Raw genomic sequence first — 14,433 nt, forward strand, 5'->3', positions numbered from 1 at the left:
AAAACAATAATTTTCTTGTGCCTCCAGTTTTAGCTAAGTCTTGAACCTTTAATAAATTATGAATATTATTTTTTATTATATATATATATTTTATTTAAATCATGATATATAACATCTCTTAAAAACTATATTTAATCAAAATATAAAATATTGAGCAGTTTTTATAATCATTTCTTAACTATACTTATATTTTATTTAATATTTTTTAAAAATATATTAAAATTATTAAGACACTTATATAAAATACTTAATAAATATATAAAATATTTGAAAGATTATTAAGACACTTATATAAAATACTTAATAAATATATAAAATATTTTGAAAGATTATTAAGACACTTATATAAAATACTTAATAAATATATAAAATATTTTGAAAGATTACTTTTTTTTTTGAATTACAAGGAAAACGGAGTAATTAATACAACCCATAAGAAAGCTTATTCGAGAAAAACTATGGGGCTGTTTGAAGCTGTTTTTATTTTATTATTTTGAGAATTGGTGTTTTATAAAACATATTTTAAAAATAAAAATAATAAAAATATGTGTTTTTTTATTCTTACTTGTCCTCCAGAATAATAATTATAGAACATCTAAAAGTTATTTTCATTTTTCTATTTTTCAAAATAATATTTTATTTTTTTATTTTTTAAAAATTTTTTAAAAGTACGTTATGAAACAAATTTTTTTATTCTCTTATTTTAAAAAATAAAAAACTATTCTCGAGACAGATTTTGAATTAGACCCTACTTTTTGGAGAATTGTGTTGTTACTTCTTGAAATTGTTTTAATTAAAAAATATATAAATTATATGGAGAAAGCCCCTAATAAAGGGCCCCGTGCGGTGCGCCCAGTACCTTCAAACATAACGCTACGTGCCGGTCTCCCGAGTGCCTGTCGCCGAGGTGGCCAAATCTTAGACCACTAACTCCCAGGCTGAGGGCGCTAGCTGACCGGATACAGGCGGTGCCGTTTCGCCACGTAATCGGGGGGGCCCACCCTCTTACAGCTGGCGACGCTTTTACGGACTCTGCCCTCGTTTGCCCAGCTTGTGGATGAGATTTGAAGATAAAATAAATTTTAAAAAAATTATTGAATTAAAAAAAAAGAAAGTGCTGGAAAAAAATAAGGGAAAAGTGCAAAGGTAGGCGCTACCATCCCAGCCACTAAATTATCGCCACCTGGCACCATCTCAGGAGCCTTGGTTGCCTCAACGAAGAACAGCCCCTAATATTTATGACACCAAAATATAAAAATAAATCCACAAGAAATTATAGTGGCTGAGATTTCTCCGCACTCTCGGAAGCTGCTTGTTTGCCTGTTTGGTTTGGAGTTTGTTTCTGGTTTCTGGTTTGGTTCAGCTCCTTTACTCGGAACTCTTCTCCTGCTTCTCCTGATTCTGCTACTGCTATCTTTCTCCGATCCGAAGTCGCCGTCAGATTCTGATTCGCCATTGCCTGAAATGGGTTCCCCGGCCAGTGTCCGGCTGAATTCATATGTATGATCGTACTCATCACCCAGACTCATAGTCCTCTTAATCACCATGGCTTTGTTTAAAGGTAACTTTCCTTTTTCTCTTATTTTCCCTCTTTGTCCTCCTTCATTCGCCCTTTTTACCTCCCTTTTGGTTCCCGAGAAAGAAGCTGCATAACTATTTTGTTTCAACAATTTTGTCCTTATTATTCACTGTAACCTGGATTTAGTAAAGAAATATATCATTTACTCAATTCAACTGAGGAGAAGGATTCTTCCGGATGAGTAGAGTTGCGTTCAAATTTGAATGATTTGTTTTGAGTTGCTTTGTGGTTACATTTTCTCGGCAACCAAACACGAGGGCTGATATTCTAGTCACCATATAATTATTTACGGTGACAGTATTATGAAGTGAGGACAAAGATAGTTGTTGGATACTAATTGTGTTTCACCTCTCTTTGTTTTCCGGGTTTTAAAGGTTTTGGCGCTGTCGAGTTCGTTTTGGTGAGGATTCTGATTAAAGAACTTTCTTTTATTCTTTCGGACAAGCGTCTTCTTATTGCGGTGGATTCTTAAAATTTTAATATTTTCTGATTATTTACATAATATGTATCTTTTTCCTGGGTGCATGTGAACTTGAATGCTTATTGCTTCTGATACGAAACAGAGACGGATCTCTACCTATTCTTCTTCCTTTGTTTCTTTTGCAGTAGCATCGCCTTATCAGCTTCTTATTACATTCACCACGGCTTTACTATTTACTGTGTTCCATGTCACAAAAGAAGAAAGGAGGTGTTCCTTTTATCCACTGCTGGTCAGGGAAGATCTGAAGCAGCGCCAGCTGCACAGGTCCTGTAATGGACGCATACTCTTCTGGAGAAGAAGTTGTCGTTAAGGTAAGGTTATTTAGAGATATACATCGATGATTGGGATAAATAGTTCTTGACAATTCTTATAGATGGAGCGAGTTTAATACTTCTTCTGGAGAAGAAGTGGTCGTTAAGGTAAGGATATTTAGAGTTATACATTAATTGGGATAAATAGTTCTTGATAATTCTTATAGATGGAGTGAGTTTAATACATTCGGAAGCTGCAATAATTTGCTGCTAGAGGATTAGAAAATTATGATACTGTCTAAGTAGATTGCTGGCGCTTGCAGACAAGAAAACCATATACAATCACAAAGCAAAGAGAACGATGGACAGAGGAGGAGCATGATAAGTTCCTAGAAGCGCTAAAGCTCTATGGAAGAGCATGGCAGCGCATAGAAGGTAACATTATGCATATTTATCCTTTTGTTTGTTTCTTCATATGGAGAAATTTGATTAGAGCTGTCGACTTATACGTTGTACTGATTTGTTCCTTTGAAATCTTCTGTCGGGAAATTTTATCTTTCTTTATGTACTCTTAATTTAAATTGTATTCCCCCTTCCTCCCTTTTTGGTGTAATACTTTTTGCTGTGCAGAGCATATAGGAACAAAGACTGCTGTGCAAATCAGGAGCCATGCACAGAAGTTCTTTTCAAAGGTCAATGCGTACTTCCTCATCTTGGCTAATATGTTAAAAGTTTGGGTTCCTTGATCGATCTTATGCTTTCTCCTTATCTACTGTTGAATTATTTGATTCACTTCAACCAATGGAAGTGTCCATTGAGCTGTACCAAAAATAAAAATGTATCTGGATCGGTCGGCTTGAAACTACAGTGAAATCTCAAAATTCAGATATAAATAATTCTAACAAAATGGAGATCTGTATTGTTGAAATTCAATTGCTGTGGAAGCAGTGGCACTTCTAAAGTAAAACCTTGAATCTTCTTTTGAGAAAATCACGGAAACTTATTAAAGAGGCTTGCTAGATTGTTAGATGATGATACTTCAAGCAACAGGCTGGGAGCGTTAAACTTTTACTAGTTGACCTTGATAAATGCAACTTAGAAAACAGAAAGAAATGGAGAGATAGACAACTTTTTTATTTTATTTTTATATTCTGGTGTTAGTTGATGAAGATAAACGAATGAAAAGTTTTTGTAACTATTGTATTATGTATTGGTGTATTTGTAATTTTAGATGTAGATTTAATTTTGACTTCTCTGGGAATTTAGGGTTTAGGTATTTGGCTCTTGGAAAATTTTATAAATCGTTGAACTATGTTTCTCTTTTTCCTACTTGAAGGATGATATCTTGAGTCCTAAAATTGGACTACTCATGCCAGTGGGATTAGGGCTGTTTTAGTCACCTACACAAAGCTTAGTATCTGTCAGAGGTTTTCAGTCATTGCATTTGAGTGTATCTCAATAGTAATTTGGTGATTATTCATCTTCCCTTGTTTTCCTCCGTTCTGTTGCTATTATGATTCAGATAACAATGTACCGTTGGCATAATTTATAATCAAAGCTGCCAATTTACAGATATAATCAGAATAACCTGAATTAGGAATCATTTAGTGGTACTATATATCAATTTTAAAACCAGTCCTTCTCTTGTGAAGATAAATCTTTTATTACTAGGATCTGCTTGATAGATGCTCATATCTCTGATTTCATGTTGGTTAAGTAATTAAATGAGGGTTTTTGCTAGCTTTGAAAACATCAAACTGCAGAGTTTGTCCAGTGATAGTTTTGGTGTAAGGACTAATGAGGACTGTAGGGTTTTGGTTCTAGCACATGTCCAAGGTGATATCAAAATCTTGTGTCATTCTAATTAGTGATAGAAGCATAGATGGGTTTGTCTCTGAGTTTTTAGCAGCTATGGGATTTATTGTAATAATTCAGTATTTGTGATTTAAAATGGTCGTTTGCTCAGATATATTCTCATAGATCTACAAGAATCACCTTTGAAAGTTAATTAAAATCCGTGTCCAATTGTGGTGCCATCATTTATAGGTCTAATAGAGGTCAGTGGCATGCGACATGTATACTATTTGAAAAAAGGTAGATTGGGTCCCATCACTGTAAGGATGATAACTATTTTGTCCATCCATGGAGATGCACGTTGTGTTGGCCAAATTAAGCTCTGAAACTTTGGGATCGATTTTTGTAGTTTCTAGAAAGATTACTACTTAACATGGAGGAAATATAATGTGGGATTTTAAAATATCAACTTTCCATCTTTCTAGGAAAACTAGCAAAATAGACTTACTTGGAAGTTGTTGGAAATTTTTGAGAGAAGGTAGTGCAAGTAACATTTCTCTCGCATGTATTTCATTTAGTTGTCATGTGAGATGATTGGAACAATAATTGAAGACTTCTACACTTTGTTTGATCCCTTCTAGGTCAATTTTTGAGGGCAAGAAAGCAGTTAAGGCAAATATGTAACGAGGTCTCTATATTATGTAGTGGTAGTTAAAGATGATTTTAGTCACCCAATTTGAGAGCATTTATTGCCAAGACATATGGTACATGTTAGTAGTTAATAACACTCCTAAAAGACTGGTAAATGATAGAGCATAATGGCATCATGCAATCCATGTAACCGACCTCACCTAGTGAGATAAGGTTTGTTGTAGTAGTAGCATCCTCATTTGATTATACAGTTAAATTTGGCTCCCTTAATTTGTTGCCACATTATAGAAACTTCCCTTGTTTTATCAAACTGCTATAAGAGCAGCAATATGATATGGTAGTAAATGTTAGGCTTTAATGGGATAGTAAGAGAATAAAGTTGGAGTAGCAAAGATGAGAATGTTGAGATAGATGTGCAGATATACATGTAAAGACAAATTTAAAATGAGTGAATACTGAAAAAATTGGATGTCGCACCTATTGAAGGAAAAATGGTAGAAAATTGTTTAAGATGGTTTGGACATATATAAAGAAGATCAAAGGAGGCACCTGTGAGAAGAGTGGGACAGATAATTTTGAGTCTTGTCAAGAAGGGTAGAGGAAAGCTAAAGAGAACACTTTTGAAAATTGTTGAGCGAGACCTTTTAATTAACAATATTTCTAAATGCTTAATAAATGATAGAATATAATAGTGTCATATAATCCATGTAGTCAATCCCACCTAGTAGGATAAGGCTTCTTCTTGTTGTTGTTGCATTATAGAAACTTTCCTTCCATATAATGCTGTTAATTTTACTGTACAATATATTTCCCCTCAAAACATAACACACCCTGAAGGATAGTATAATAGTAAAAATAAAAAAATATCTAATCTGTGTAAATACCTAAATTATTCTTTTTTTAATAAAATGTTTCAAACTAGAGAACCTGATGCAAAGTTCCAGTAACTCTTTAACAAGACTTAACAGCATTGTGATGTCATGGGAGGTTTTTGTAATTTGACCATGCTTCAAGTGAACTAGAAGAAATTTCCCTACATTGAAATCCAGTGACACATCAGGAGAGTGACAGTTAGATTAGTGAGAAATATGGTTGGCTTCCAAATTAATAAATGACCACCCCCCACTATTTTGGAAGGCAGTGATTGATGAAAGTTTCTTGCTTATTCTGATTTCTTTTTAGTTGTATTTTGTTCATATTTTGAATGAAAGTTTATCAATTCACATTAAAAAAAAAATAATAAATGACTATTGGAATTTGAAGTAGAAGTGATTTTGGATATCTTCCAAGGCTTTGAGGCTCCTAAGTCATATGGTCTGAATATTGACTTATGGTCATGAAAGATAATCTTTGGCACCCAAAAGGATGGTTGTAGTTCAGGGACTTGGATGCTGGCATGCCAGGCAGCAGGATTAGGTTGAATAAAATAATTTGAAGTCTAATTAAGGAGTTTAGAGGATTGTTCGCTAGCTGTGATTTGATCACTGTCCAGAATCAAATGACCACTAATGGAAGATAAACCTGTCAAATGAAGAGAGTGGAATTGTATCATAAGCCTTTAGTCAAGCACATAACCATATTAACTCAGATCTTACTGTTATTAAATACAATGAGAAACAAAAGAGCACTGACTCGTCCATATGTGTATGTTGTTGGCTTAGATGAAGAGGATCAGGCTCTGATTACTTTGCTGCTTGATTACTATAAGGGTTATGATGAGTAAATGAAACAAACAGAAGTTTGAATGACCGAATTGGAGCACTTGTTAAGTAGACTAATTTGTTAATAGACTGAGATTCTTGTTGATGCTGCAATTGTGGCTCACATTCAGCAAGTCAACTACTGAGACTACTAAAGCGGGCTTCACCTTATTAGCTTATGTAACAATAGATCTCAGCCACAGGCCCTACATTTTTTGACATATGGTTTATGTGTTATGCTTAAGGCTTTAACTATATAGAATTGGGGATCAATCTAGGGTTAAAAATGTGTTGAATTAACTGTTATTTAGGCGTCTTCAGTTTTGAAAAAAGTTAGGGTCGATTGCTTAAATTGAATCCACAGTTGTGATCAAGATGTTCAGAAACAAACATTGTTTTATGAGAAGCAAAAAGTGCAAACAGAATTTCATTAATTCAGTTCACCCTCATCTCCTCTCAGAGTAGGCCTTGAGATCATAATCCCATCCCCTCTTTCTACAAGTAACCTTAATTGATGTTAAAATAAAAAGATTAATCATAGTACTAAATTAATAAATATAACAGTTAGGCTAGTTGCTTTGGCAGAATTGAAGCATACAGAAAGACATTAAAGCATTCAAGGAAGTCATTTCACTTGTTGCTGAAATTTGAATGCTGAGAAGGCTTCTGTTATTAAGAATACGGGAGCAAATAAGTTAATGTTTACTCTCATTCTCCATATTGACAGATACTGAAATTTAATTATGGAAGAATGTAGATTCTTTATAACAGGATTAAGGAGCTTTAAGTTAAATGTATAAAGTTTATTGCCAGTTAAAGCTGAACAAGTGGCAAAATGCTTTAATAATTTTCCCACTTTAATCAAGGGGGGCTGGTTTGGCCAAGTAGTCTATTTGATTGCTTGGTCAAACCAGCCCCCCATTTTTTGTTTGGTGGTGCTCGTATACATGCCATCTTGGATCTGTAGAATCTTACTGTGTGCCAAAGCTATAATAGGTAGGAAAAAAAAATTTAAATCCATTTTTACCATAATTCTGATGAGTGTAGAGGTCTGTGTATACACTTGTGATGCACCATTGCAACTCTTAATGCGGCCTTTCATGGTTGATCTTACATGAGATCAAATGGAATTGATATGCAAACAGCCTAATAGGAATTTTAATAGGTCAGCTTGGAGCCTGATAAATAAGTTATGATTCTAATGGGCTTACCTGTCACCCATGAAAAACATTAAAACCAGGGTTTATACTGCTAAAAGAAGAGGCCATCTAGTTATTTTTTGTGTGAATGGCTCCGGCTGATATGCAACTTTCCTCTATCACTTCCATTTGAAGAATCACGAGTGATTTAGAAAGTTGGGATTTTTTCCTGACAAAATAAATGAAGTCATTGAAGGACTTTTGGATTTGTTTCATTGCTTGAGAACAGAGGAGTTGAAAGTAAAGCATATTCAACTTTCCTTAAATTTCTATTCAACAGAATAATCTGTTGCTGGCATTGAACATGTAGAGTTGATGTAATAATCAATAACAGAGATGTATCAAGTCTAGAATCTATGAAATCCATTCACAAAACAGGAATCTTTGTTAACTTCTTTATTGCATTGATTAAATAAAGTTGAGGTTATAATCAATGGTAGAAATATATCAGGTCTAGAATCTATAAAATCCATCCACAAAAGGAATCTTTGTAAACTTTTTTATTGAAAGTTATATGTGAAAAATGTCTGAAAGAATTAATCATGCATAAAACCTGTAATGTGGCGAAATGTTGCTGCAGATTTGTTAGATCCCAGATGCTAAGTATGAGATTTGAGTCTCATATTGAAGTTATGGGATTCTGATGTGAGGGAAATTTCTAGTATCTGGATACTGTCTCTGAATGTGTCACCTCAAAGAAAACTGCGAGCTGACTATATGGAATTCATCTTATATAAATGAAGTGTGCCTGTTTTGGTACTTTTTGTCAACTTGTCATTTTAACCCTCACCCCAAGGGAAAAAGAAGAAGAAGAAGAAGAAGAGTCATTGTTGCATGTTTATAGGGAGAAAATGAAGGGAAAGGGAGAAAATGAAGAGTCAATTCATCTTATATAATGAATTAATTGGATCGGGGATGAATTGAAGTTTAGCAGGGAGGAATTGCTATAGTCCACATATTCTGCACAATAGAATCAGACCTTTACACGGAAGTATGCAGCATTGGGTTACATAAGAGAGAAATGGCTGAATGAAAATGATAGAACTTGTAAATAAAAATAATTTTGATGAGTTGACTGCGGGGCTCGCCAGAACAGTCTTTTAGGTAGTTACTTTCTATATTGGTCTTCAAGTTAAGCATGTGAAAGAAGGATGCATTAGATTGAAATGCAATAAGGAACATCAGAAGGAGATAGTATTTCTATAGCGGTTCATCTTGGGCTGTGACATGTAATCAGATATATTTTACAACTGACTGTCTCAAAGGTTTAAGATTTTAGAAGGTCTTGGAATTGTTCTCTCTCTCTCTCTCTATATATATATCTCATAAACACGTCCCTTTGCATGAAAACTGTTTTAGCTTAAAGTACAGAGAGAACATAAATTCACAGCAACTTGGTATGATCTAATAAGGATAGCAAGAATATATATATATATATTTTTTTTTTTTTCCTGATCAGAAAACTGAGTAAATTCTTAAACTTGCAATAATAGTTTCTGTGAAAAGGTCAAGATTCAGTAGATATTTATGCTTACTTTCTAAGATGTACAAACTTGTGTACAAGTTAGATTCCTCTCAAATCTCTTAGCAATTTCTATGCTGTCTCAACAGTGGCAAGCAGTTTCTGCAAACCTTGTTAGATCATATGGTCATGAATGATGAAGTTCTGGGGACTGTTCTTTGACCCCTACTCTTTTATAGTGATTATTCAATGTAGCTTCTGGCATTAATAACTTGACGGCAATAGCTTCCTACTCATTGTAGTCTACAGCAACATTGTTGTGCAACTTTTTTCATTAAACATCTATCAGTTTTCAGTCCTCCAACTCGTATGGATGATCCTTGACTACAAATCAGTTGATTTTTTTCCAAACTTGAGTGGAGAAGTTTCAAAATGTTTTCATTCGTTTGACTTTCATGTAAGGTAGTTTTTGATTAAAAAAACCGTATACCTAGTTTATCGTCCATTCAGCTAAAGAATGCATTGAAATGTCAGTGTTAATCTGACTATTTATAATTCAAAAGAAGTCATTTTAAAACACACATAACAGCTAATGCACAAACGGTCCTATTAGTGCTTTTGAAATTTCATTTGCTGAGAATACTATTACTATTTATTTTCACTTCCAGTTGGAGAAAGAGGCCCTTGTAAAAGGTGTTCCAATCAGACAATCTATTGACATAGACATACCTCCTCCACGCCCCAAAAGAAAACCAAACAATCCTTATCCTCGGAAGACTAGTGCTTGTGCCCAGACATCACATGGTGGAGGAAAGAATGGAAAACTTGTGCCAGTTTCATCTTCACACTGTAAACCAGCACTGGACCTGGAGAAGGAACCACATCCAGAGGTTAATATTTCTTTTTAATCTTTCTCGATCTCTGATGATTTTACCTTTCAGAACAATAAATAATTGTTCCTGTTTTATTAGAAACATACTGTATATATAAGTCAAATCACTGTAAAAGAAAATAAGGACGATAAGTGCTCTAAAATATTTGCCATTTGCCAGGAGGCACCCTGTTCCTTAGTTACATCAGCAGACAAGAATTCAATGTCAGTGCCACTGAGAAGTCCATGCACCTTAAGGGAGTTCATACCCTCAGCAAAAGAATTGATAAGCCGGGATGAAACAGATGAATCTTTTGTCACCACTGAGCTAAAAGAAAATCAGAAGTTGGAAATAGGTGCTGAAGGGAAACGCACAGAACAGAGTAATGGCACAGGTAAAGCTTCTAAGTTGGAAGATTCTGATGCTTCACATGCAAAATCGGTTCAGAGTAAGAAAACAGATTATCTCAATTGTGCTTTGACAATAGAAGGGATGCAAGGAAATCATAACTACCCTAGACATGTCCATGTGCACGTTCTTGATGGGAAAATTGGAACAGGTACTCAAAATCCTTCCCAGGGTATGTTGTTTCCAGAATCCATGTTTCAGCCCATGGGTGGGGTTAACGGGCAACCTAATATTTTCGCAAATGCAGCTGCATCAAATGCAAGTGGAAGTCAAAATAACTCAACACAATCTTCAATTCATCAATCATTTCCTGCTTATCCTCCCCCATTCCCACAAATTCACCAGAATCAAGATCACTACCAATCATTTCTTCAAATGTCCTCCACATTTTCAAGCCTTATTGTCTCCACCCTGCTTCAAAACCCTGCAGCACATGCTGCAGCAAGTTTTGCTGCTACATTTTGGCCCTATGCAAATATAGAAGCTTCTGCAGATTCTCCAGCATGCTTGCAAGGAGCCTTTCCATCTAGGCAAATTGGCTCTCCTCCAAATATGGCAGCTATTGCAGCTGCTACTGTGGCTGCTGCAACTGCATGGTGGGCAGCCCATGGACTTCTTCCTTTGTGTGCCCCTTTCCATTCTGCCTTTCCTTGTCCGTCCGCATCAGCTGCAGTAGTTCCATCAATGGACAATGGTGAAATACCGGCAGCCAAAACAGAGCAAGGTGGTGAAACTACTGTTCGGACTCCCCTGCAAAATCAGGATCCAGAATATGCAGATGCTCTTCAAGCTCAACATTCAGCTTCTAAGTCACCAGCAATTTCTTCATCAGAGCCAGAGGAAAGGGGAGATGCTAAGATGAATGCTTCATCAAAGCCTACTGATCATGAGAAGAGCAAAGCAAATTCTGAGCACCTTGACCCTAACAAACTGAAAGGCAGAAAACAGGTTGACCGTTCCTCATGTGGTTCTAATACCACCTCTAGCAGCGAGGTTGAGACAGACGCGCTAGAGAAGGATGAGAAAGGGAAAGAGGAAAACAAAGAACCTGATGCAAACCGATTAGCTATTGATTCCAGAAATCGTCGTGCTAGAAGTGCCAGCTGCCTTCCTGATTCTTGGAAGGAGGTCTCTGAAGAGGTATTGTGGTTTCTGATCCCCAAGAAGTTTTAATGCAATAAATTCATTTCTTGCTTTCCATTCTCATATCATTGTATCACCGTTATTATCAGGGAAGGCTGGCCTTTCAGGCTCTCTTCTCAAGGGAGGTGTTGCCACAGAGCTTTTCTCCCCCAACATGACTTGACAAATCCGGATCATCAGATGGGGAAAATTGAGGATAACAAGCATAATACGGATGATAAACTAGACAACAGCAAGAAACGCAGTTCTGACTGTAGAGGAGCGGAGAAAAATCTGTCATTCATTGAAAAACACAATGAGGAGGAGATACTGCTAACCATAGGGCTTGGACAAGGAAAGCTGAAGGCTAGTCGAACAGGGTTTAAACCTTACAAGAGATGTTCAATGGAAGTCAAGGAAAACAGGGTTGGAACTACTGGCAACCATGGTGAAGAGAAAGGTGCCAAGAAAATACGCTTGGAAGCGGAGGCTTCAACTTGACACGTGATATTGCATGGAAACACATGGAGGAAACCTTGGCTTTCCATGCTATTTCTAGCTCACCCACGTGTATATTCATGTTGTTTATTACCAATTATGCTGCTCACGAAACTCGTCGTGTAGATGTGTGTACTATATTAAATTTCTACATGCACTTGTTTACTATCCTGAACTGATGTTACTGCAGCTAAGAACTCCGCTAAATAACCTTAGATAAGATACATTGAGACTTCACCATTAAGTAATTTATGAGTTATCATTCAGCTAATACTACATGTTGTTGTCTAACGTCTGTGAAATAGTTTACTTGAAAAAAATCTCTGCCCAGGTGATGCAATTCTCCAAGACATGACTCGCTGCTTGTAAGTCGTTTGTAGTAGCCGAGAAATAATATTTGGTGTAATGAAGTGCAAGTGCTTTGCAGTTTGCATGAATGAGTTCTAGGTATGATTCTCAATCTAATGGGCCTTTTCATTTTATATAATTCTCATTAGGATTTCACTCTGTGACGTAATTCATTAATTTATTTTACACCTGAACCAGAATATTTGTTTCTCTTTCTCTTGGGATATTGAAAGTGCTCAGATAACACCGGCTCCCCCACTCTTTCTTTCTGGATTCTTCCCCCTCATACTACGTATTTATCCTAGATGGCTAGATTTATTTCATATTTCTTGACTCTTTTTCATTGATAATTTACAAACTATAGAAAACTCTAGGGTAATGGGGAAACAAATGCATGGCCGCGAATGGCATAATTACAAGAAGGTAAGGGAAATCTGGAATGAAGCCACCGATTTTGGAGAATTATTTGTAGCATGCGTGTGTCGTGGATATGTGGTGTTGGGTGGCAGCAAGTGTGAGTGAGAGGTGTGTTGAAGAAGTTATCATGTAATTTAGTGAGTGATAAAAATATTGTTCATTGAGATCTTAGTGTAGCGTAGGAGCCAACGGAAAAAAAGAGAACAATAAAAAATTATATCACTCCTTCATGATTCGCTATAATATGAGGGTCATTTATACTAGCTTCAAATAGATAAGAAATTAATGTTAATGGAGAGTTTATGAAAAAACTTTATTCTAAATCGAAGGCTGTGGAAATTAAAAGTATTCATTAAAAAAAATTTATTAGGAGCTTATAAAAATTAAACACTTATTATAACTTATGTGTAGGAGAGTTATGGAAATAGTAGTAGTTATGGTGATAGGCCATCCAGCTCCGTCTCACAGCGTTTCAAGCCATCACCATTCACCACTTAAAATACATGCAATAGTTGAATTTTCAAATTGCTTAAAGATTGTATGCTTAATTTTGATTTAATGACAATTACAAAATGATCGGATAAGTTTGGTTTTAAGAAAGCTGTTGTTTAGAAAATGTTGAACCTGACCTACTGCTATCTGTGAGTCGAGTTTCTAGAAAACAGAGAATCAAAACATCAAGTAGGATTTATATATTTGGAAAATCAAAACAGAAAATCGATAAATTTGAAAGAAGTGAAAATTATTGCTCAAAATGAAATGATATATAGTATACTGTTGAAAATGGAACGTTTTTGTTTTTGTTTTTGTTTTTGCGAGCCAATGAATCACTGATCACGATAAAATGCTATTCTCATATCCATATATAAAAAGTAAAAATATATTATCTTGTACCATATAGGGCTTGAGTTTAAATCTCGATCAAAAAAATAAAGTTATGACTCATAAAATGGTGTGATTTGTTATAAAATTTAATATTTTTAATATTAAATATTAAAATTCACATTGATTGACCCTTATTCATGATATTACTACAATGCATGGGGAAGAACTAGGGGATTGAAGGATGTGCAATAAATATTATTTCAGATTCGCTAGATTAATTAAAACCCATGACGAAATTTCTTCAGCTAAAATAGTTTATGTGTGTGTGTGTGTATATATATATATATATATATTTGCAACTCTCTGCTTTTCTTTTCTTGAAAAATCAAATTAAGATAAACAATTTAGGATAAGGTTGATTGCTTTTTTTCAGAAAGAAAGGAGAAAGGTTTGAATCATAAGAAAGGTGAAAATCACGGGCAAACAGTGGACCAATGCGTAGCTTTCTTGCACATAATTAGGGTGTTGGTTATTAAGGAAACATTGGGACGAAAAGGTAATAATGCACAGAACTGAAAGTTTGGGTTAAAAATAATTGTGTTCTTCAACTATTCACAAACGCATATTCCCATAAATATTTAGAGAAAAACACTCTTATTACTCATAAATATGAGTCTGAATCTAAAATCTCATTTCAGGAGCATTATTTCTCCGAGAGATCTCTTGGCCCTCAAAAGTTGGTTGAATGGTATAGTTAGGTAAATTCCTGCTTAAGTATGGCTGATTCTATAAGCGATATTTTAATTATCATTTAATTATATAAAAT

The 14,433-nt window shown here is 35.1% G+C and overlaps 1 protein-coding gene across 1 annotated transcript; it reads left to right on the forward strand.

The window, feature by feature from the left end:
• Window positions 1-1,271: 1,271 nt before the first annotated feature.
• Window positions 1,272-12,288, forward strand: LOC129290564 (protein LATE ELONGATED HYPOCOTYL-like). Its single transcript, XM_054927359.1, is given in 9 exon segments — window positions 1,272-1,561; window positions 1,954-1,979; window positions 2,186-2,371; window positions 2,635-2,746; window positions 2,942-3,003; window positions 9,786-10,007; window positions 10,170-11,537; window positions 11,630-11,692; window positions 11,694-12,288. Coding segments are annotated over 7 exon segments (2,193 nt in total). The 5' UTR covers window positions 1,272-1,561; window positions 1,954-1,979; window positions 2,186-2,332; the 3' UTR covers window positions 12,021-12,288.
• Window positions 12,289-14,433: the final 2,145 nt, after the last annotated feature.

Source organism: Prosopis cineraria, unplaced genomic scaffold, assembly GCF_029017545.1.
Source record: "Prosopis cineraria cultivar Desert tree isolate PC_DT_omini unplaced genomic scaffold, ASM2901754v1 PC13, whole genome shotgun sequence".
Lineage (NCBI taxonomy): Eukaryota > Viridiplantae > Streptophyta > Magnoliopsida > Fabales > Fabaceae > Prosopis > Prosopis cineraria.